This window comes from Lissotriton vulgaris, chromosome 1_1 (assembly GCF_964263255.1).
Source record: "Lissotriton vulgaris chromosome 1_1, aLisVul1.2, whole genome shotgun sequence".
In the NCBI taxonomy this organism is placed as follows: Eukaryota; Metazoa; Chordata; class Amphibia; order Caudata; family Salamandridae; genus Lissotriton; species Lissotriton vulgaris.
The window spans coordinates 797,430,979-797,456,954 of NC_141685.1; the positions used below are offsets into that span (position 1 = coordinate 797,430,979).

The 25,976-nt window shown below is 42.7% G+C and overlaps 1 protein-coding gene across 3 annotated transcripts in view; it reads left to right on the forward strand.

Moving 5' to 3' along the window:
- Positions 1–25,305, forward strand: part of ASTN1 (astrotactin 1) — a 666,610-nt gene extending 641,305 nt beyond the window's left edge. For all 3 annotated transcript variants that reach the window (XM_086956551.1, XM_086956560.1, XM_086956570.1), the window contains 3 exons: positions 6,196–6,296; positions 16,359–16,542; positions 21,240–25,305. In XM_086956551.1, coding sequence (XP_086812677.1) covers positions 6,196–6,296; positions 16,359–16,542; positions 21,240–21,477 — 523 coding nt within the window. In that variant the 3' untranslated portion in view covers positions 21,478–25,305. The remainder of the gene's footprint in view (positions 1–6,195; positions 6,297–16,358; positions 16,543–21,239) is intronic.
- Positions 25,306–25,976: the final 671 nt, after the last annotated feature.

Below are 25,976 nucleotides of genomic sequence, written 5' to 3' on the forward strand. Positions count from 1 at the left end.
CATGTAGAGCCTTTAGAGGGTCTGGGAGTGATTCATTATCTTTTTATTTACTAGGGAAGTGGCTGTCTCCAACATGGGGTCAATAATTATTCTATCTTCGAGTGGAGTGTATTCCGCTAATTGCTCTCTGTTGGACTTGGCTATTTTTGCAGGGTCATCACAGAACGTTTTGCCTTCCTCCGGTATTTTTTCTGACCTGTTTTAGGACTCTGGGCACTTTATCAGTGCTGTTCAGTGTTAAAGTACATGTGTTCCCTATGGTAAACTTGGTAAGATTGGTCTAAACCTGTTTGGCATATTTAATTTACCTGTCAGTCCCTTGTAAAGTGGTATCTCATATACCCAGGGTCTGTAAATTAAATGCTAGAGGTGCGTTTGCAGCACTGCTTCCGCCACCCACCAAAGTAGCCTTTCAAACCTTTCTCAGGACTCTGCCATTGCAGGGCCTGCACACTCAGTTTACTGCTGCTGTGACGTAGCACATAAAGTGGTTGCCACGTCTGTGACTCCCCTTTTACTACATATGAGTCTCACCCCTAAGGTAGGTCCCAGCTAGTCCTATTGGCAGGGTGAGGTGTAGGTAAAAGGTAGGACATGTGCCTTAACTGTGTCTGGGGGTGAATGTTTTGCCATTGTGCAACATTCCATCCATCAACTTGTGTGTTTTGCTGTTCACCCTATGTGGGTATGCCCAGACGTGGGTCCCGTGCTCACTACGCCACTGGAGTCAAGCTATCCTGGCTGAAGACGGCTGATAGCCAGAAACCGGTCCTAGGATGCTTGATTCCGGTCCAGGGAAGACATGGCTTGGCAGTTCGGACTGGACTGTTCCCATGAGGCACAAGGTCAAGGCTGATTTGCATATGGCCATGTCTGAACTGGGGTGGCTTGGTGAGCAAAATAACGATGGATTAAACCCTAATCTGTGACTGGGGGTGAGTGCTTTACCATTGTACAATATTCCGTCCATCATCTTGTGTGTTTTGCTGTTCACCCTATGTGGGAAGGGTATGCCAAGACGTGGGTCCCGTGCTCACTACACCACTGGAGTCAAGCTATCCTTGCTGAAGACAGCTGATAGCCAGAAACCGGTTCTAGGATGCTTGATTCCGGTCCAGGGAAGACATGGCTTGGCAGTTCGGGCTGGACTGTTCCCATGAGGCACAGGGTCAAGGCTGATATGCATATGGCCATGTCTGAACTGGGGTGACTTTGTGAGCAAAATAACAATGATTAAACCCAGATATGTGGCTAGGGGTGAATGTTTTTCCATTATGCAACATTCTGTCCATCATCTTGTGTGTTTTACTGTTCTCCCTATGTGGGAAGGGTATGCCAAGACGTGGGTCTCGTGCTCACTACGCCACTGGAGTCAAGCTATCCTGGTTTAAGACAGCTGATAGCCAGAAACCGGTCCTAGGATGCTTGATTCCGGTCCAGGGAAGACATGGCTTGGCAGTTCGGGCTGGACTGTTCCCATGAGGCACAGGGTCAAGGCTGATTTGCATATGGCCACGTCTGAACTGGGGTGGCTTGGTGAGCAAAATAACGATGGATTAAACCCAGATCTGTGACTGGGGGGGAATGTTTTGCCATTGTGCAACATTCCGTCCATCATCTTGTGTGTTTTGCTGTTCACCCTATGTGGGAAGGGTATGCCCAGTCATGGGTCCCGTGCGCACTACGCCACTGGAGTCAAGCTATCCTGGCTGAAGACGGCTGATAGCCAGAAACCGGTCCTAGGATGCTTGATTCCTGTCCAGGGAAGACATGGCTTGGCAGTTCGGGCTGGACTGTTCCCATGAGGCACAGGGTCAAGGCTGATTTGCATATGGCCATGTCTGAAATGGGGTGGCTTTGTGAGCAAAATAACGATGGATTAAACCCAGATCTGTGACTGGGAGTGAATGTTATGCCATTGTGCAACATTCTGTCCATCATCTTGTGTATTTAACTGTGTGGCATGTCCTGGTAGTGACAAACAGCCCATTTGGATTCCCGCCGCTGTGAGGCTGCCCTATCAATCATAGTAATGCATTGGGGATTCCCTGATATGGGTTTCAGTGGTAATTTCTGACATGAGAGGAGTAGTGTGATCAAGTTTGGTATGTTTGGAATAGTGGCGATAAATGCTGCGTAATGGTGTTCACAGATTTATTATCGCTATTTTAGAAATGCAACTTTTAGAAGCGGGCATTTCTGTGTGCTATGTGTCTTTGTGCTTGCCTGTTGTTTATTGACTGTCTGACCTTGGAGTGACAGGGGCTGGGGAGGTGTAGTGGCTCCAGATGGTCTGGGTGAGTCACTGCTCGGCTGAATAGGCCTGATCTGCATTTGCAGTGGTGGGCGGAGTAGCACCGGAACCTGAATAGGGCTGTGCCTGCCTTCCACAATGATGGCTCCGCCCCCCTGTGGTGTGTTTGGGGCTAGGTCCTACACTGACAATGGAGGTTCTGGTGCACTTGAAAAGATGTGTGCAAGTGCCCTCCAGAACCGGTTTGTGTGCTCACAGAGCCCTGTGCCATGGGTAAGAATAAAGGCACTTGGTAGTATAAATATTGAGGCTGTGACCTCATGTCTGGTTACTCGCTGGACTGGTGCTTACTTGATGACTGCTGGGCGCCAGGAGGAACCACCATGAAAAACTCCCCCTCTGCTTGAGGGTCCTGTGAGCTGGCCTGCCTAGGACCAGCTCTGCCCTCTGTGACCTGAAATCCAGAGCGTGGTGAGAGCTGTGCTAGATACACCGCCCTGGAGCTTGAGGAGCACTTTGTCACTGCCGTGCCCCTCAATGCTGTGCTACACACCAGAAACGCATGATGAGTGCTTTTTAGTTATATTTCCAGAGCCTGAGGAGGGGGCTCCAACTTTGCTTGTAACGATCGCTGTGCCAGGAAGCCGCCGGAAGTCAGGCAGTGTTTGGACCTGATTGCGGGATCAAGGAGGAAACCGGAGACACCGGGCTGAGGGATACTCCGATCTATGTCCTGCCCCCTTTGTGTCTCCCCCATCAAAGTGACTACACTACATGGCCACGGGCCACCACCAGTCCAGGAGTTAGGGTGGACGGTCCTGACCTGCTGGTGAGTTCCTGAACAAGAGGAAGCGAGAGCCTGGCAGGGAGGTGAGTGCCTTTGGACTGGTGTGCCTCAGTCCTGAGCTGCACTGAATGGGGCATGTCAGCTAGAAATGAGTAGAGGATTCAGCGGTGCCCCTTCGAGGAAGCAGGCCACCATGTTGTTATCTGGCCCCAATGGGCCTGTGGCAGAATTCACTCTGGTGCGTTAGTAGCACCAAAGTAAGCCCCACATTTCCGACGTGTGGGAGCTGCTCCGCATGGCCGTGTGCAGCTCCACTATTACTTGACGTCAAGGGCCATTTCTCGAACGGAAAATAGACTGAGTGAGGTCTCTCCGCCTCCGGGGCATTCTTGTTCTGTGAGTCTTGATAGATCACGGTAACCTCGAAGAAGGCCCCTCCGAGCCTTGGTGGAGGAAGGAACCTCCACAAAAGCACCGCTCAGTCCAGGTGGTGAGAGCAAAGGTGCTGGGACCGCCGATTGGGGGCCAGTAGGCTCCCAGGAATATTGTGACCTATTTTGCAGTTTGTACCTAAGAGGGACAATGATGTGTGCATACCTTTCCAGTGTTTACTATGGTGCACTGTTGCTGATGAGGTTTTGCATAATATAATGTGCAAAGTGCAATGGTACCAGTGGTTACTGGCCAACCTAACTGTAATGTTATAACAGTGGCCTGATTGGCCCTGTGGTCTGTATAAACCCTGTAAAGTCATGCCAAGTGCCAGGTGGCACAGTGTATGTATGTGATATGTTCTAATGTGTTTTATGGATAGTACAAAGGCTATTTTTATATAACCTTTTGTGGGGTTTGTTTTGTAGTGTGCCTAGTGTGTTGCTGCTGTTTGAGTGTGTTGCGGAAACGCTTTACGCATTGCCACTGGGATAAGCCTGACTGCTCTGCCAAGCTACCAAGGGGGTGAGCAGGGGTTATCTTTGGTTGGTAACTTCCTTGCCCTGACTAGAGTGGTGATTTCTGCATGGCTTAGGTGCATGCCCTAGCCAACCAGAAATTCCATTTCTAACACTCTCCATCCGAAATGTGTCTCCTTAAGGCATGTTTTAGCTGTAGGTATCGCAGGAATTCTGAATCTGTCATTTGATACTCCACTTTTAGGTCTTTGAAGTCTATCTATGTTACCCCCTCCATAAACCCCTAGATATTCAATACCTATGATCTGCCACTTACGAAATCCTTTTAGCTGGCCCACCTCTCACAGTAGGTCATTGTCTCACAGCAGTGTTCATCCCATCAATTTCTCTTTCCAGCCTAGGAATATAGTCACTTCTCTCCACAACCTTACAGTCGTATGTGTGTGTATAGGTAGTGTGTTTCTTGTCTGTTGACAGTATGACACAGGTAGGTAACCTCTGTGTCCGATGTAATGGCGGTCGACTCTGTATGCCGGTTGCTCCCATCCTGTAAACACCCAGTCATTTATAGTTACTATTTGTGCAGCCAAATAGTAGTTTTTAATGTCGGGAATTGCCAGTCTGCCCTCGAAAACACTCCGCTGTAGCATTTGTAAGGCTATTCTAGACTGCCCTCCATCCTATAAATACTGCCTTAGTTTGCTATCTATCTTCTTAAAACAGCGATTTGGTATTTTACAAGTGGTATTTTGTAGAATGTATAAAAATCTTGGCAATGCCATCATCTTGAACAAGGCAGCCCGCCCCAATAATGACAGTGGAAGTTTCTTTCAGTGTAGTATATCTCTGCAAGTCTGTCTAGCTGTAGAAATAGGTTGTCTTTTAGGAATTCATTATCTGCCTTTGAGATTATTATACAAAGGTATTTGAATTTGTTTTTTATTACTAGGGATAGTGCACTTGTCCGTAGACTTTGGGCCTCATTTATGAAAAGTGACGCATCGCTGCGTGAAAACAGCGATGCGTCACTTTTCACTCCGCCCTCCTTGCAACACCAATGATGCATCATATTTACAGTATGACGCATCATTGCGCAAGGAGTTACAGATACGTCAGTATTTCTGACGTATCTGTATGGCGCAAAAGTGACGCATTGCTGGAGTGTGTCAGAAAAGTGACGCAACTCCAGCAATGTATCCTTTCACATGGGGCAAGCCCCATGTGAAAGGGCCTGCGTCAGTCTTACGCCTGCTGTGAGGCAGGCGTAAGAAATTGACGCATTTGTGTCCTAGAAGTGGCGCAGTGGAATCTCATAGATTTCACTGCGTCACTTCTACGACCCTTTCTTGCGTCAATACGCCCCCCTTGCATACATTATACCTGGCGCAGGTATAATGTGGCGCAGGGGTTTACAAAGTGACGCATCTACCTAGATGCGTCACTTTGTAAATATGGCGTAACAAGGCGCATTTTGTACGCCACTGGTGCGTCCCAAAAAGTGACGCACCAGCGGCGTAAAAGTGACGCACAGCCTCATAAATGAGGCCCTTGGAGTCACCCCGGTTAATACGTTAGTGTTAGTACGTTAGTGTTGACCCGATAGTATGAGATCTTATAGACACTCACACAAATGTAGACATATTTCCGTTTCTGGTGCCTGATACATTTGGAGCCTCCAGATATTTTGGGGATCTGTAGAGTCTGTGAATCTCCAGCATACCTTACTGGAGCTAGAATAGCCCGTGCAAGTGTCTGGAACAAAGCAACTTATGGATAGTCTGGTAAAAGTTGACTCGCATAGGTTCCACAGACGTAGCCTCAAAACAACAGAGGATTGCATGGTATCGGCAGGGAAGGGAAATGGCCTAACTTGCAAAGACCACTCAGTGCTGCTACTGCTGTATTCAAAGATATTACAGCAATGATTATAAGCCGAAGGGACCCCAGTAGTATCGGTTCTGTCATCGATAATAATGAATTTCAATTTCAATGTCTTGGTATGTGCCTTTTGTGTAATCTCAGACACTCTACTAGCGGTAGATGAATGCCAATTACTGAAATCTTATGAATTGTGCCTGATGGTATACAGTGTCCAAAAATGCCCTCGGCCACAGCACCTGGCATGAAACAGGTATGTTCTTCACCAGATGAAAGATATTGAAAGCCTGATTCCTATCTATCTTTTCATGGATGGAACCCTATTTCTGATTTCTGTGTAACATTCTTTGATTTGTCTCTTACAGGTTCACGCTATATGGTGTGGACAACACCGGCCGGCGCTCCCGGGCAAGTGAGGTGACAGTGAAGACCCCCTGTCCCGTGGTGGATGATGTCAAGTCCCAGGGTAAGAGCTGTGAGAGAAGTGCCAGGATCTGTGGATGAAGGGATGTGAGTGTTGGGTTGTTGTGTGCCACCGAGAGTGTTCAGAATATGAGATCTACTAAGATTACTTTTGCTCAGTTAATATGGTTTCATGACTGTTAGTTGATGCAAAGGCATAGACATGCTTTTCTTTTTTCGTATAAAGAAATGCTTCCCCCTTTGCCCTATGAAGAGTGTATTTTCACTACAATGAAGAGACATATAAATTGGTATGCAGACAAAATATCGATTTTTAAATATCGATATACAATAATATCGAAGTTTAAATATCGAAGGGACATAATATAGAAGGTTAGTAATATCGATAGATTTAATATCGATATTAGTAATATCGAAGTGTTAAATATCGATGTTAGTAATATCGATGTTAATAATTTCGATGTTACTAATATCGATTTTTTAATTATTTTTGTGTATATCAATATGTAGTTATTATGTTTTTAATTTATTTTTATGTAATTTTGTATTTTAGTACTGTAGCGGGTTGTGGGTTTATAGGGGAATAGGGCGGGAAGTAATTTAATTATGTTAAATTAATTATTAATTAGTAGGAATTATAAATGAATTTTAATTAATTGGTAATTATTTTTAATTAATTGGAAATGAATTTTAATTAATTGTTTAATTGATAGTTATGTTCTGTAGTGGGTTGTGGGTTTATAGGGGAATAGGGTGGGAAGTAATTTAATCATGTTACATTAATTATGAATTAGTAGGAATTCTAAACGAATTTTATTAATTGGTCATTATTTTTAATTAATTGGTAATTATTTATAATTAATAGATTAATTGATAATTATGTTCTGTAGCGGTTGTGGGCTTATAGGGGAAAGGGGTGGGAAGTAATTTAATTATGTTAAATTAATGATCAATTTGTAGAAATTATAAATTAATTTTAATTAATTGATATTTATTTTTAATTAATTGGTAATTTATTGTAATTAATTGATTAATTGATAATTATGTTCTGTAGTGGGTTGTGGGTTCATAGGGGAATAGGGTGGGAAGTAATTTAAATGTAATTATGTAAAAATGTTTTTTAATTAATTGTTTTGTTAATTATATAATTGTTAATTAATTATTAATTGGTAATTAAATATTATTAAATGGTATTTTTTGTTAATTTTTTTGTTAAATATATTTTGCTAATCATGTTTTTAATAATTATGTATTGGTATTTGTAAATGGTTTATATTTATTTAATAGTTAAGTTTTTTATTATTTAAAAAAATACATTTATTTAGAAGTATGTTATTTTTACCCCTACGCTATCCAACACTTTCCCTACTGTTGCACTCTCTGAAGTGGGAATAGTAATTGTTACCCCTACGCTATCCAACACTTTCCCTACTGTTGCACTCTCTGGAGTTGGAATAGTAATTTTTACCTCTACGCTATCCAACACTTTCCCTACTGTTGCACTCTCTGGAGTGGGAATAGTAATTGTTACCCCTATCCTATCCAACACTTTCCCTTCTGTTGCACTCCCTGGAGTTGGAATAGTAATTGTTACCGCTACGCTATCCAACACTTTCCCTACTGTTGCACTCTCTGGAGTGGGAATAGTAATTGTTACCCCTACGCTATCCAACACTTTCCCTACTGTTGCACTCTCTGGAGTTGGAATTATAATTTTTACCCCTACGCTATCCAACACTTTCCCTACTGTTGCACTCTCTGGAGTGGGAATAGTAATTATTACCCCTACGCTATCCAACACTTTCCCTACTGTTGCACTCCCTGGAGTTGGAATAGTAATTGTTACCCCTACGCTATCCAACATTTTCCCTACTGTTGCACTCTCTGGAGTGGGAATAGTAATTTTTACCCGTATGCTATCCAAAATGTATTTAATTTTTTTATTTGTTTTACATTTTTAATAATTGTTATTTATATTATTATTTGATGTATATAAATTTATTTGTAATTTATTATATTTTCATTTATTTATAAGTTATTAAAATAATTTAGTAGAGGTATTATTAATGAAGTATATACTATGTATTATATCTTTATTATTATTAGTTTTTATTACATTATTTAATAATTGTAAATATTATCATATATTTTTAACTATGTTTATTACATTTATAAGTATTATTTTTTTAATATTCAATGTTTTTAATAAAAAAACAATATTTTTAAAAAAACGATATTTTTGACATCGATATTATTTTTTCGATATTTTTGTACTTACCTTGTTAGAGATAGGATCTCGATATTAATGTAATCGATATTTTTGTTGCGATATTTTGGTAGGTAGATATTTTTGTAGTCGATATTTTGTCATAGATTCACTAGAGATAGTGATGATTGTCATCTTCACCATATTTATCTGCTAACTTTCCTCCAAAAGGTTGTTTCTTGCAGGAGAATTCTCTAGCAAAATTGGAATTTTGCTGTATTTTTATTTCCTTGATTTTTAATTTTATGAAAGTAAACTTTCCAAAGTATGTCGAAGGAAATCCTCCTATCTTCGCATCACCCTACTTATTACAGAAAGGCAGCTAATTTTTAGGAGAAAACTCAATGTAAAAAGACAACAACCAGACATAGGGGCAGATTTACAAGCCCCTTGCGCCACTTTTGCGTCACCTTTCCCATGTTAAAAATGACGCAAAAGTGGCGCAAGGGGCTTGTAAATATGCCCCATAGTGTTTCCTGTACAGGGTTGTTTTAGTGTGTTTTGTTTGGTATCTACATTAGGGCCCAATACAAAAGATCGGCCCCTTTTAAAACACCTCTTTCCTCATTGGTATCATCATGGTCATCAGTGACTCTGTAGATTATTGTAGATGTTCTTCATGTTCCCCAAACTGTTTCAGGAAAGAGTAGCACATCTTTAAAGCAGCAAGAGATTCTCAATTAATTTTGGATGTCTGATGATACTCAGATATACCTTAAGATGTCAACAGAACACTTAACATACTGATCAAGAACTTATTCATTTATAGATGTCACAGATTTATTTTAAAGTAACCTGAGCATAGTAAAAATATATTCCTAATCATTGTCGAAATCTTATTCCAAATCGAGGAGTGGCTTACTTACATGCAGACGACTGGACCATCTTTTTTCTCCATATTACCACATCCCAGCTTCTACAATGCTTTCTGTTGATATATGTAAATGTAAATGTGTTGGCATTTATATAGCGCACTGCTACCCGTAGGCGTCCTGGCGCTTCGACCGCTGCGAAACCCTTCCTGGCTTCCCTGAGAGATGGTCCCTTAATGGGTATCTCCAGGGTGCGACCAGGCATCCCCGGCGGTCTGGGGGGCCGTTAGTGAAGATGAGGCAAGCTAATGCCCAGAGTTGCCGAGTGTGACCGCTGATCAGAGTGGGCACCGAGGCAAGAGAATTATCGAGTCCGCTGACCCTGGTCCAGAAACCTGCCGCGCCGGGAATCGAACCCTGGTCCCGGGCCGTCCTCTGCTCTCGGGTCTGCCGCCTCTAACCAGTGAGCCACACTACTGTTGTCATACATCGAGCATGGGATAGACAAAGCCCAGAAGACTTGGTACCAGCTAAGACTCATTTAAAGGACAAAACCCTTCCACCTCACTCACGCCTTCCTCTCTAGATTGCAGGTTCTTATCTTCTCAGGCACTGAGGGAGACATCACTCTACCAAGACTTCTAAGATTCCGGAAAATCCCCCTGAAGAATGTCCTCCAGGTTGCCACACATCTTATCATCGGCCAACACAATTATGATTCTGTCACTCCAAGCTCAAGGATATTCACTGACCACCCCTTCTTCCCAGCATGGCTCAAGTTCCAGCCACTCTGCATCCTTTGTGAGGCTATCCACAATCTGGATGTTCTAGCTGGATATGTCTTTGTCTGTGGGCACAACTAAGCCACAAATGTATGCAGTCTGACAACGAAATTAAAAAATATTTTATTAAGTCTTTTGCTATGCCCCCTCAACATCTGGCACCAACTGCCCACTCATGCAATATCACTTTCCAACACTCTCGGAAAAAGCATAAACCATCCTTTGCTCTGACACCAATCCTAAATTCTCATGCCCACAAACTCTGCCTAGGTTCCTTTTCCTTCCTATCTAAATTTGTTTTTTTTTAATGTTCTTTTGTTTATGTAGATGATTGAGCCAACTTTGGGTCTTTTCTTGCTACCCACGTTCAGCTCTGATGTTCTTTTATTTGCCTGCTAAAAGTTGTTGAGGGGAAGAAACATATCAATATTATACTTCCAATGTTGTCACGCTGTAAAGACCACAGACTCCTAATTCCAAGTATGAATTTTTATTGTAAGGCCCAAAAATATTTTTATATATACACACCGCAAAATCAGCGAATACAGGTACAGGAAAATCAATACAGAGCCAAATCTGCACATATAATTGATTCAGCAAGAGAGACACAAAACTATAAACTCCAAGATTAGTACACAACTCAAGATGGAGGTGGAGTCCAAATCCCTTTTCATTAGGAAAGAAAGCATGAAATATCTTTCCCTACACTACTCTCATGAATGATGGTTCTGGTGGATTCCCCTATCTTAGTTCTCAAAGTTGTCAGCACGTGTAGACTTCTTTAGAAGTATTCACGACAAATGGGTCAAAATAGTTGAAAGCTATGGAGCTCGCTCTTAAAATGCTCCTTCTCCTCTGAAAATCTAGAAATCCGATTTTTCTGTCCCTGCGCATAATACAAAAGGAATAAATTCAGCCCCCTCCACAATGCATATTATTTCACTTTTCAGGGTTTCGGTGATTTTCCATTACTTCTTTATTTAAATCTTCGTCACTTCTTTTGACCTTGGAGTGTAGATAGGCCAGGCACAGACGATATCCTCCCTTCTCGCTTCTCAGACTGTTCAAAGACATGTTTGATGTTTGGGGTTTTTTATATAGCGCACGCACACTCCAAGGAGCATCTTGGCCCTATTGACTTCATTACCGAATAGAATGTTAGGAGGTTTTAACTGAGCTTTAGATGTCATGTAGACAAGGGTTTTGCATTTTGATTCAGACAGTCCATAGATCCAGGTTTTTATTATTTTTTTTAAAGTTTTTTCTGATGGAGATGCTCTTAGGTGAGCCGGAAGAATATTCCAGGCTTTAGCGCCTAGGACTGCCAATGATTTTCCTCCTTTGGTGGCCAGTCTAAACTTGGGGATGGACATTAAATTGGCCGTAGCTGACCTGAGTTCTCTATTCGGATGGTATCTGTGAAATTTATTGGACAGATATTTTGGGCCACGCTTATGGAAGCCTCTGAAAGTAATCAGGAGGATCTTGAATAGTATACGTTTCTGGATGGGGAGCCAGTGCAACATGTTCAAGGCGGCTGATGCAGATGACTTTCTAGGCCATCTCAAAACCAGCCGAGCCGCCGCATTTTGGACCATCTGTAATTTATGTAGGGTAGATTTTGCCACCCCTGCATACAGACTGTTACGGTAGTCAATTCTCGATGTTATGAGAGCAATTGCTACTGTGCCACGGGCAAACAAAGGCAGGTAGTCAAAAAATTTGCGAAGGCTTTTGATTATGTTAAAACAGATGGCAGCCACTTCTTTAGATTGCTGTTTAAAGGATAGCATATCGTCAAATTTTATTCCTAGGTTTCTTGTTGCACTGATGGTATTAGGGGGGGCTTCCGCATCTGAAGGCCAACAGGTGTGTGGGGAAAAGATGTTGTTTTTTCCGAAAGGCAGGATCTCTGTCTTGGCGGAGTTGCATTTCAGATGATTATTATGCATCCATTTAAAAGTCGCGGTTAAGCAGTCTTTCAATACCTGTTCGGCCCTTTCTGTGTCCTCATCTAGAACCAGGACCAGTTGGGTATCGTCTGCGTATGCAACTGTGCTTACATTATGGGAGGCAATAAGATTGATCAGGGGTGCCATATACAGATTGAACAAGGTAGGGCTTAGACTGGAGCCCTGAGGCACCCCCGAACTGATCTCCTGTTCCTCTGAGTAAAAATGGCCCAGTCTGATTATCTGTTTTCTGTGTAGTAGAACATTTTTAAACCATTTCAACACGGTGCCCTCTATGCCTGCCTCAACCAGGCGATGTAATAAGATGGCATGGGACACCGTGTTGAATGCTGCAGATAAATAAAGGAGAATTAGGACTGCCTTCTTCCCCTGATCTAGTGCCGCTCTTATGGTTTCTGTTGTTGACAAAAGTGCTGATTCAGTAGAGCTCTAAAACCTGCCTGATTTGGATGTAATATGTTATTGTTCTCTAAGAATGTTGAGAGTTGCTTATTGACCAAGGTTTCAGCACATTTACATAAGGCGGGAAGTTGTGAAATGGGTCTCAGGTTGGTTAGGACAGATGGATCATGTAACGGCTTTTTTTGTAGGGGTTTTACAATCGCCGTCTTCCATGTGCTGTGCATTCCAGCTATCTCCTTAAACTAAAATAATGAGTATAAATTATTTCTACCTACAATGGGAGGAAAGCATACAGTTCTAGCACAAACAAAGATACATTCAATTAAATTCTTCAGTAGCTGAGGAAGTGAAACTATAAACAACCTGCAGCTTGAGGCCTAGACTGCAGGCAACTTTAAGACATACGATTATATCAATATGAATATAATGTCTTCCTACACAGGTGCATATAGAAATAATGGTGTCTTCTATTACATGCGAATTCTGTGTACCGTGCACATTACATGTCTTGGTTAACATATAGAGTAAATGCATTTAAAACATAATACATAATGATATTGAAAATAAATGTGGGTGCGTTTAACTATGAGTATTGTGCACTCCTACAATTAGAGTGCTATATGCGCTCTATCAGTTCCCCCCTCTTATTAGCTTCCTTTTCTGGACTCTCAGCCGATCCAGTGTTTATGGACATACACAGAGGATGTTGTTTCCTTCCACCTACCATTCATTTTCCTTGGCAGTTCAAGAAGTTGTTGAGTCCTGTGTCATGCATGAATGCTCTTGATTGCAGTCTATCATGAACCGTAACCACAATCTCTCTTTGCTGCTTTTGGTCAGCTGGCTTGATTCTGTTTCTGCCGCATGGGCCTGCTTTTGCTGCGTGGAGAGCCTGACCTGCTGTGATCAGTACCTGGAGGTTTTTGGAGCTCAACTGATGTGGTGTATTGCACTAAAATCAAACTCTTTCACAGTCACCTCTGGTTCCACATAGCAATACGGTGGGACACCTCCTTTGGGAGGTAGCTGTTTTGAACTCTATAAATGGCCGTATCATTATTATTATTATTATTATTATTATTATTATTATTATTATACGGTGGGATGCAGGACCAGATGTAAGTTACTTCATGCTTCCATTTATCCCACACTTGACTTTTCCACGTCTGTAGTGGTGTTCAAGGTCTGATATTGATTGTATTGCAGCAGCTGTGCAGCACATCATACCCCTGGTGGCAAGGCTGCAAAGTGCCTTGATTTTCACCAATTCTGTAGTTCCCTTTTCATAGTGTAAGATTGAAAGGATGTTAGATATAGTATATCTTATGGGGAGATGCTGAGGAGGTGCATAATGATCCAAGGAAATCTAGCTACCTATGAACCATCTTTCCACTTTCTTTCCCTTTGTTTCTTCTTTGCTTTGTTTCTTCCTTTCCTTCCTCCTGTACTGTACCAATAATTGGACATTTTCTAGCTTAAATACTGTCCTTTCACAACATATATTTGTATTTATATGGAATCATTTAATGTTGTACTCAAATGCCAGAAATCTATCCAGCCAACACCTAACAATACAAATTACACAAAATAAGACAAAAACACACAACATTACAATATAACAATACAAATTAAGAGTAAAATAAATACAGGAATACCCATTTATGAGAGTGTTTTTATGAAGTGTTTACCCGATTTGCAAGAACTTATATTAAAAAAAGATTCACTTGTATACTCCGCTTTGACCGAAAATCTGACCAACTCATCAGTATTCGATCAAATACAAAATTTCGTACTTTGGGGCATATTTACAAGGGGATATTGCTTCCAGAGCATCACTTTTAACAACATTTGTTAACGATATCCCCTTCTCCTTATCTACAAAGCGCTGTTAAGCCACTTAACATCATCTTGTAAAAAAGGCCCCTTTTCACGCTTCACTTAGCGTGAAAGGAGCATACAATGGGTGTTGCAGTGGGCATTCCACCAAAACACCTATTGCTTTTTGACACTGACCCATATTTACAAGGCTAGGGCAGCACCAAAATACCTGGTCTCAGACTGGCGATACAAGGAGAAAATAATAATATTTCCTCTTATATTTTTGCTCTTTCCATGTGATACACACAAAAAACTAGCAAATCGCCTTTCAATATTGTTTGTGTGCAGGAAGGTGTCCCTTCCTGCACATAAACAACCGTCCATGCAGCGCAGGGACCCTTGCAACATGGTGCAAGGGCGCCTCTCCTGCCGGCAGGCAGCTTTATAAGCACCAGCCCTAGGGGAAACACAGGGATACGCTTTATTTTTGCAAATACAGCACATCCCTGTGTTTTAAAAATTTCTTAGTGCAGTGTTACCAATTTTGGCGTAACAACACACTCCGACATTTTGTTGTAAATAACCCTCTTTCTTACTACTCCAAAGGCCATGTAGAGTGAAAATGGTACACAAATAGCAAGTGAAAGGCCACGGAGAGTGAAAATGGTACACAAATAGGAAGTTGGTAGTAGGATTCCGGTTTTATTTCCATTTCTATAACTTTTTGGGTAGTCAATTTTCATCTGATACTATACTTTTCTTTGTTTATCTTTTTTTATAATTTCTTCCACTTAGTAGTGCTTGCTTTAAGATGGTGGTTTCTAAGTTATAGAAAAAGGTCTATGTCAGCACTCAGTGTTCATCATACTGTGTCACTGAGAAGGTACACAATAACAGCGCTGAAATTGATGCTGTAACATATTGTATAGTAACTGCATTTATATAGCACTTCACAACCCTGACAGGGGTTTGAAGTGCCCTGCAGTGTGTAGCTCATTACTCTGGGCCAAATGCTAGTGGTTAATTTAGTGGTTATTGGTTATTGTTCATTATGGCTATTAGTCTTGTTCTCGCAAGGAACCCTTTCTATGTGTTTACTCCAGTTTCTTTGCAGTAGATTCAATTACTAGGAGTTAGGTGTGATCATTATTGAGGGTATATGAGTTCATGCAAATGGGTGGTTAGGGAATATATAGGCTAGATGAGATCTAGGGCCAGATATACGAAGCATTTTACAGCTCGCCAGCAGCACATCAGGTCGTTTGCAACCAATAAAAATGCTTTTTGGCTTGTACCAGCCCTATTTTGCAAGTCGGTAACCAAAATAGGGTTTGCAAGTTGCTATTAGGAAGGGGCATGTTAAGGGCATGCCTTCCTAATAGGGAGTTGCACTGGTATGTAGGAATGGTTTGTGACTGAAAATGCGGTCTCAAAACATGTGCAGTTACCACCAACTTCAAGTTGGTGGTAACCCATTACCAAACAGGAAGGGGTCCCCCTTCCCCTTGTGAATGTGGGTGCCAACATTTTTACAGAGCAGGCAGTGGTCCCATGGACCAATGCCTACTCTTAAACAATATAAAGGTAGCTTTTCATTTTTATTTTTGAAATGCATCCTGTATTCCATTAAGCAATTCAGGCTGCATAACATAAAAAAATGATTTATTTATTTAAAAAGCAAACACAGGCATGGTGGTCTGCTGACCCCAGCAGGCCACCATCCCTGTGATTGTAGCCATTCACAATGGGTCACAAATTGCTACCTGCCTCGTAAATATTGATGAGGCAGGTCCATTTACGACCCACTGTGAATCGCTAACTGTGTCAAACACACTGTTGAACATCGCAGTTTGCGATTTCCTAATCGCGAATCACTAAAATTTGCTATTAGGATATTGTAAACACCTGATTTTATACATCTGGCCCCTAAGTGTTGTTAGATTGCAAGAATATGTTTAATTCCATGGGCTAGTGCCTAAACCATGTCTGTGCTACCCCCTTTCTTATGCCCTCTATTATCCTCTTTGCAATCCCTTTTTTACCTCCATCTAGAAATTGCAGACAAGATCTACAACCTGTTCAACGGGTACACAAGTGGAAAGGAGCAACAGACTGCCTACAACACACTCCTGGACCTGGGATCACCCAGCCTTCACCGCGTGCTCTACCACTACAATCAGCACTACGAGAGCTTTGGGGAGTTCACCTGGCGCTGCGAAGACGAGCTGGGTCCCAGGTACTGCTGCTGCGATGCCTGCTGGTAACATGGGTTGACACTGATGGTGATGGGTGGAGAGAGGTGTCAGTGAGGCACTGGAAGGCAATTTGGGAAGATCCATAATGCTGGGAGTGACAATAGGGAGACACAGGTATGAAAGAGGTGACAGTACCTAAGAGTGACATCAGTCATGCATAGTAAAGGGGATGTCCCTTTGGTGATATCATTGATGCACAGATACAAAGTGTGTGAAAGTACACAGAGGGCCATAAGTCAGAGATGCACAGATACAGAAGATTTGAAAGCGCACATAGGGACATGAATCAGAGATGCACAGGTACATAGGGTGTAACTGTGATGTACAGGTACAGAGGGCATTTGTGCTCAGAGAGGGATACGATACAATAATGCACCAGTACAGGAGGTTGGGGTATCCATAGAGGAACACAGATCAGTGATGAAGCTACAGATGGTGTGACTGGAACATACAAAGAAGGTAAATGAAAGTGTATGAGTGTCCTGATAGGTAAGCTGAATAAGTGGTACACAAGTACAGAGGGTGTGGGGTACAGAGAGGGAGGACCGAGATTACATTTCTTGCTCATTTGGTATCCGTGCCCCCTCAGCTCTGCTTTAATGTTGATAGTTATTTGAGTAACTGGGACCTTGGATGAAGTTTATTCCTCAGCCACCAATGAAAATGATGGGCAAGAGTAGAACATCTATTTATTTATTATGCACACTGCAGTTCATGTTTTGGATAGGTAAAGGACAAAATATAGTGCTTGAGGATGGAGTTCAAGTGTTTACACAACTGAAAAATCAGCTTCTGTGGTGTATCTTCAGTAGTGTTCCAAGTAAATGTTTGATGAGAAACAGGCAAGGAAATGCATGCACAACTAAAAAGAAAAAACTTGCTTTTCTGCTACCGAGGACTTCTCCAGTTGTTGTAGGACAGTGGAGTTGCATTAAACTTGTCTGGTCTTCACAAACCAATGTCTCTCACTGTGCAGCTCCCCAAGTTGTCATGGCACTTTTAAAAAAACTGATTGCTGGTTCAGAGTTCGGCACATTTGACAGGTATCCCTTCTATGGTATGGCAAGTTTACTACATCCAATGGCACTAGGAGTAAGGCGGACAGGATATCTGTCACACTTGTGGCAAAGTAACCTGTCTTCCAAACTCTGACCCCTTGCTTCCCTTTCTTAAACCACTCCTTATGCATATTTTGAAAGTAATCTCCCTGTAAACCTGTCTGTTCAGCATGGCCCAATGCAGGGCATAGCTGACTCTTGCTTTCCTGACCGCTATACAGGGTTCTCTTCTCCTCATTCAATCAGTGGTCATTCACTCAGTCCCCAGAGAGGAGTCTGTAGTGAAAGTTGCAGTCTGTCCAGACGGTTAGCAGTGGTAGTCCAAGTGTGATGGTACCCGCCTCAAGCAGCTCTGTGCCAGAGAGGGACCTGTAGTAAAAGTGGCTCTCTTACCAGAAGGTTAGCAGTGGTAGTCCTGCCTCATGGAGTGCTACGCAAGCGACAAGGCTGTAGTGAAAGTTGCCCTCTTTCCAGAAGGTTGGCAGTGGTAATCCAAGATAGATGGTCCCTGCCTCAAGGAGTATTGTGCCAGAGAGGGAACTGTAGTATAAGTGGCTTTCTTTCCAGAAGGTTAGCAGTGGTAGCCCAAGTGTGATGGTCCTACTTCACTGAGTGCTACACCAGAGAGGAGGCTGTAGTGAAAGTTGCCCTCCTACCAGAAGGTTGGCAGTGGTAATCCAAGATTGATGGTCCCTGCCTCAAGGAGTACTTTGCCAGAGAGGGGGTTGTAGTAAAAGTTGCTTTCTTTCCAGAAGGTTTGCAGTGCTACTCTGCGCTGGAGGATCCCCATCTCAAAGAGTGCCATACCAGAGAGGAGGCTCTAGTGTAGGTTGTCCTCTTTCCAAAAGGTTGGCAGTGTTAGTCCAAGTTTAATGGTCCCTACCTCAAGGAATATTATACTCGGGAGGAGGCTGTAGAGAAATCTGCCCTCTTTACACAAGATTGGCAGTGTGAGTTTCCCTGCATCAAGGAGTGCTAACCAGGAGGCACAAGAAGAGGAATATTGAAGTGGATGTGAGAGACAGCAAAGATGCTCAAGCACAAAAGTTGTGAGGATCGCTGACACTTGGATTGATGCCATCGGTGCTCACTTATAGAAGGTTTATGCCTCTAGGGTGGAGTCTGTATTGCTAAGGAAGAGAATTCCTTGGGTGAATTATTGTTGATACACCTCACCAAAGGCGATTAGGCTCATGTCTTAGGATCAGTAATGCAGTCAGGAAATATCTCAATATTATTCAGGGTTTTCAGAGGCACTGGTAGAGAACCCTCCCCCCCCAACTACCCCACTGAGTGATGCTAATAATAAAGAGCTAGGAAAGGAGTCGGTGTCTTGGTAATGGGGAGCTCCACAACATGGGGGGCAGACAACCTTCCCCTTAGCCCTGCCCCAGCTTGCCCTGACGTCCCACCTTTACCTCCATTTCCTTACCCCCACAACCCTCCCGCTGATATCATCTGCCTGATCTGAGCAGGTGGAAAATGTCTAAGAGATTGTTCTCAGAATTGAGGAAAACTACATGGTGAAAGGATCCGGTATTCCCGGGTCAGTATCATTATTTCCCATTCTGTGGACAGGTCTGGTAATTGTCAGATTTAGTTGCAGGGATACTGGGCAGAATCAGAGACTGTGGCCTCCCGGTATCTCAACACCTAAAACCACTACATTCATTTAGGGCCAATGCAGACAGCGTGGGGTCCACCACATTTTGATTGTGCAGTAAGAAGTGATTTACGCTCTGGCGGGCATGCACATGACTGTACTGTATTTCTTTGCAGTCCTATTTCAATCCCTTAATTTATAAGGGGTGATCTTTAAGGTCTGGTGGGATCTTTACTCTTGTGGGTGTGGAGATGCTCCTAGCCCCATCAGGGCTTAAGGAAAAACCTCCTTTAGAAGAACTGACTTTGGTCTTTGCTCTTGGAAACTCAATGGCTAGGGAACTTCCTCAAAGGAGGATCCAGAGAATTTCAAACGTGTCTGCTTTGTAAACCTGGGTTTGAATTTGCCTAGACGGTTAGATCATGAGCTGCTAGATCTGTGCGACTGACTGAGTTTGTAGTAAGCAGTGACAGCCTCTGCAGGTAGTCTGGGCCATTGCAATCATAGGCTTCGTACATTAAACACAGATTCCTAAATTGGTTTCTCTACTCCATCAGGAGTCAGTGGATTGTGAGCTTGACTTTACTCTGAATCAGATTTAGGCAAAATGTAACTGCTAGCTTCCAAATATTATAGCTTTGATTACCAGTTCCTTTTTAATTAATAATCCCTGCAGAAACACATATTGGTGCATGGACCTCAATTATAGGTTGTGCAAATTGTATTGAACTTAACATTTAATGTGAGCAATAAAGACAGTGCCTTTAAAAATACATTTCAGCAGGTTACCTAAAGAAAACGAGGAAAGGGCCTCGTAAATATTCAAATAAACACATGTTGGTGCAGAAAGCAGCAAAGTCTGCATCATAGGACCCCATTTTGAAAGCTCAACTTGTAAAGGCCTTAACATTTTATTGTTATATTTCATATCTGATTAGACATGTTCAAAGCAATCTAGGCGACATGAAATGACTGTTCAGGGGATTTCCACACAATGATTAATCTGAAGTAGAAAAAACAATCAATCAAACCTTTGTGGACTTTATAACTAGATTTGACCTTTGGCACAAAGGGGAGCTCTAAATCAAACAGAACCCCGGTGTGTTTTACTTTCAGTGCCACTGGTGGTGTCTTCTTCAGTGCTCTGTGCTAATTCGGCGTTGTTGTGTTTCCAGCGGTGTACTTCAGCAATAGAATGTCAGAGCTGGATCCATTCAAACAAAGGGCATTCTTCTTTATGCAAAATCAAACGCTTTTAAGAAACTGAACCTGATTTCCCAATAGAGAAATTAATGTGTAGGTCCCAAAACAGATCTTTACGAAACTAGTCAGGACTGTTGAACACAGATGGCGATATGCAAAAGGGATGCAAAATGTGTAATTTGGCATTTTAATTCTTCATCACAATGGAGTTAGATTTTCCCTGTCCTTACTTTGCTTACAACTGTAACTTACTGAAATGCTATAACCATTAGCCTACACTATTGCAGCTTCTACAGAAAAAGTATTGTACTTTTTAAAACGTTTATCATTGCCTGGACTTACAATTTATTGTTTAATTTATGTGATGTTTACACCTCAGTCCATAGAATAATGTCATCTTCCATGAGTATGCCTTGACTTACTCTTGAGTAAAAAGTTGAAGAGTTTTAGCATTTCAGTGAAGTCGCAATAGTATCCGTTTCCTGTGAGTCCAGGACCATATGTCAATACTTAGTGTAATGTTTGTCTAGTTATCTGATAGTTCCCTGGACCTGGAACTCGTTCTTGCCAGTCCGTTTATTTACTTCCTCTTTTTCTTAGGTAAACGTTCTTCTTTGATTCTTTTTCTCCTTTCATGCTTTTGTTTTCTCTCTTTTTTCTCTTCATTTTTCCCTAGACCTTCCCATGTCTGTCTTTTTTCCTCTTTCTTTCATCTTCCCTGTTTTCTCTTATTTCTCAGTCCCCTCTCATTTCTCGTTCCTCCTCTCCATTTCCTCACTCACTCCTTTCTTTCTCTCTCTCTCTTAATGTGCAGGAAAGCCACACTTATCCTCTCTCAGCTGGATGTTCTGAGCGGCTGGTGCAGTAGCCTTCTCCAGGAGCCCAAGATCACACTGCAGCGCACCACCCTCAAGTACCTGGCCTGCCGCTATAGCGAGATCAAACCACATGGGCTGAACTGGGCCGACCTCAGCCGGGACCTCAAGAAGACCTGTGAGGAGCAGTCCTTGGCTGTCTATTACAATGACTATGGGCAAAGCAGAGACAACTAAGAGAAGTCCTAAGAATGGGGACCACGTCTGGGCCCTGGCTGACTCTAGAACTCAGGCCCCACAGCAAGTTTATGGTACATTAGACCACGGAAAGCAGCCAAACCTAGGAATGCTAAATGTCTGGGCCTATGGAGTGCGGTGGAGCGGCAACACACTGTTGGTCTCCTTGCATCCACCTCTGAAGGATCTGGTGGTTGCACATGGTCTTGCAAAGCCTTCATCTACAAGACTGAGATTACTAATGATTCTTTTATCCCTGAGATCTTCCTCCCTGAGAGTGAGCAGCTACCATCCCTGAGAAGCAGTTAGATGATGGCCTACCTTGTCCAGCCTTGTAATGGGTGTCACATAAGAACTCATACGCCGTCTTCTTGTTTGCTTGTGCTGATTCAAAGCCTCATCAAATCAAACTCGGTTTTGCTAATTCCTTGAACCTCTTGAAAATCCCGGCATCGCATTTGGCGCATGACGTGTCATATATCTCCTCATTGTGAAGCCCATATTTCCTCTTTGCTCCTCACTTTTCCAGGTTTCCTGAACTTCCTTCCTTGCATGGGGGTTCGGCCCAGATCTCCCACCCAGGAGGCTTTCTGGCAGCAAGAGCAGGCAGGTCTGTCATATCCTGGTTCTCAAAGAGGTGGTCAACAACTGCTGGTGCTAGGGTGAACCATGCTGTCAAGACACGAGCTCCATTAGTGGTTCGATCATATGCCTGCCCAAAGGGGCAATATGGCGACCCAGTTCCCAGAATGCTGGCTCATATAGTGGCCCTGATCGGTATACGTTGCCAAAAATTGTCTATGGCTTAGTGGTAGCTTGCACAGCCCCTCCAAATCTTTTGCATCTACCAGCAACTCCTGGGTAATTCCACTGAAAGAAAAGCTTGTAGTATGATTTCACCATGAAGAGACTGTGGGGATCCCTCATTTGGGACCAAGTTTCCCTTGTGAAAGAGTTAGTGTGATAGAGTGCATATCCTTTCATTTCTGCTCATAGTTCTCCAAGACTGGTCTCAGGGGAAAATCGAGGTATGTTAGAATACGTGGCTTTGAGTTGGTAATGGAGGTGGTCTCCCAGGCAGGCTGCCCTCTTAGAAGAAGGAGTGAGTTCAAATTGAAAGCTCCCTTTCTGTTTCACTTCTGACATATGGTGTGATTTAAGGCAAGTTCAGTCTCATTATGCAGGGTGTTTTTAGCTGGGCAGAAAATATGTTGGGAAGTCTTCTGGGCTGCGGGATCATCATAGGCAGGTCCAGCTCACTTACAGACTTGAGTGGCATTATTGAGACTAGTTCTATGTTTAATATGTTTATCCCTGGAGAGTACCTTTGAACTCACAATAATCCCTCTGTGTTTTGCTTTGTTATTTGAGGATATTGTGTGGCTACAGTCCAGCTACTTTAACATTATACACCATTGCAATAGTGATACAGCCCATCAGGCATCTGAAATTATGCTCTTCTTCACTTTCCAAGCTTCCCTTTGTAGACATCATAACAAACTCTGCCTCCAAGTTTTGATTGTCTTGATATGATGATTTCTTGGTGAGTGGTGATCTCATCATTTGTAGGTGTTCTCAATGACCTTACTCCACTTCTCCACTTAATATATTATTTTCCATGCACTTATGGAATACCAATGGCCTCTGTCCCTCCGTGGTGGAATCAGAATCTACTGCTTACCTCTGATGTTGATGTTCTAGCTACCCTTCTCTTGGCAATAACCAACTTATCCCTGATGTCATGGGTGACATCCTTCTCCTTCCCCCCCCCCACCAATGAAAAAATAGGACTTCTGGATGGAGCATTGACATCACAGAGGTCTATGCTTCCTCCAGTGATGTTTTAATTAACGTCTCTGACATCACAGTCTACATCTCAAATCAATGCCAACATAATATGTCGACTCCCAGTTGTGACGTCATAAAATGATCACTACTCATGACTACATTTTTTGTTTGTTTTTTATAGCGCAAACTCGACACGAAGATATGAGACCGCTGTGCATGAGCCATAAGTTGCATTACAGACGGACACATTCATTTTTTGTTAGGCACTGGGAGATTAAGTGATGTGTCCATAATCACTCGACACGAAGATATGAGACCGCTGTGCATGAGCCATAAGTTGCATTACAGACGGACACATTCATTTTTTGTTAGGCACAGGGAGATTAAGTGATGTGTCCATAATCACTCGACACGAAGATATGAGACCGCTGTGCATGAGCCATAAGTTGCATTACAGACGGACACATTCATTTTTTGTTAGGCACAGGGAGATTAAGTGATGTGTCCATAATCACTCGACACGAAAATATGAGACCGCTGTGCATGAGCCATAAGTTGCATTACAGACGGACACATTCATTTTTTGTTAGGCACAGGGAGATTAAGTGATGTGTCCATAATCACAGGATGTTGAGCGTCCCAGCCGAGATTCGAACATGGTTCCCCCTCTTCGAGTTCGACCTCTCCAGCCATTAGGCCACATCCTCCCCCATCCTCTCATTATTATATGTAAGTTAATCTTTCAAAATTGGTTTTGTGCAGTGACATCATGATCCGATTCCATTTGCATACTGACCAAGCCAGTTCTCGCTGCTCAGTTATACCATGATCAGATCATCTCTCTTCATTGAGGTCATGCTCATGTTTCAGTACTGACAGCATGCATGATCCCATTCTGCTTGTGCAATAATATCATGGGCAGATTTTCTCTGTGCTCTTAGATCGCAACATGATCCAGCTCTAGATGTGCCCTGATAACATGATCCGGTTTTCATCCTGCACTGATAATATGATCCATTTACCTTTCTAGACTGACACTATGAGGCAGTTCTCATTGTGCACTAACAATGTGATGCAAATGCCTTTGGTGACTGATCTACAGAGTTCCATTTCTGCACTGATACCGCAATCAAATAATCTGCCTCTACTGACGTACTGATACTGTGATCGAAAAATCTGGCTCCATTGACACAATGATCCATCGCTTCCCCTTTACTACTCAACTCTCTCCCTGAGCGCACATCATTGCTCTTCTCTCCCTGCACTGACGTTTATTGCACTTTTTCTCCCTGTTCTACCTGGATATTGAAAGGAAGAAGACTGAGGATTTTTCCATCTTTGACTCCCAGTTGTGACGTCATAAAATGATCACTACTCATGACTACATTTTTTGTTTGTTTTTTATAGCGCAAACTCGACACGAAGATATGAGACCGCTGTGCATGAGCCATAAGTTGCATTACAGACGGACACATTCATTTTTTGTTAGGCACTGGGAGATTAAGTGATGTGTCCATAATCACTCGACACGAAGATATGAGACCGCTGTGCATGAGCCATAAGTTGCATTACAGACGGACACATTCATTTTTTGTTAGGCACTGGGAGATTAAGTGATGTGTCCATAATCACTCGACACGAAGATATGAGACCGCTGTGCATGAGCCATAAGTTGCATTACAGACGGACACATTCATTTTTTGTTAGGCACAGGGAGATTAAGTGATGTGTCCATAATCACTCGACACGAAGATATGAGACCGCTGTGCATGAGCCATAAATTGCATTACAGACGGACACATTCATTTTTTGTTAGGCACAGGGAGATTAAGTGATGTGTCCATAATCACTCGACACAAAGATATGAGACCGCTGTGCATGAGCCATAAGTTGCATTACAGACGGACACATTCATTTTTTGTTAGGCACAGGGAGATTAAGTGATGTGTCCATAATCACAGGATGTTGAGCGTCCCAGCCGAGATTCGAACATGGTTCCCCCTCTTCGAGTTCGACCTCTCCAGCCATTAGGCCACATCCTCCCCCATCCTCTCATTATTATATGTAAGTTAATCCTTTCAAAATTGGTTTTGTGCAGTGACATCATGATCCGATTCCATTTGCATACTGACCAAGCCAGTTCTCGCTGCTCAGTTATACCATGATCAGATCATCTCTCTTCATTGAGGTCATGCTCATGTTTCTGCACTGACAGCATGCATGATCCAATTCTGCTTGTGCAATAATATCAAGGGCAGATTTTCTCTGTGCTCTTAGATCGCAACATGATCCAGCTCTAGATGTGCCCTGATAACATGATCCGGTTTTCACCTGCACTGATAATATGATCCATTTACCTTTCTAGACTGACACTATGAGGCAGTTCTCACTGTGCACTAACAATGTGATGCAAATGCCTTTGGTGACTGATCTACAGAGTTCCATTTCTGCACTGATACCGCGATCAAATAATCTGCCTCTACTGACGTACTGATACTGTGATCGAAAAATCTGGCTCCATTGACACAATGATCCATCGCTTCCCCTTTACTACTCAACTCTCTCCCTGTGCGCACATCGTTGCTCTTTCTCTCCCTGCACTGACGTTTATTGCACTTTTTCTCCCTGTTCTACCTGGATATTGAAAGGAAGAAGACTGAGGATTTTTCCATCTTTGGGTTCTACCCTGTGACTGGAAAAAGGAAAGGCGG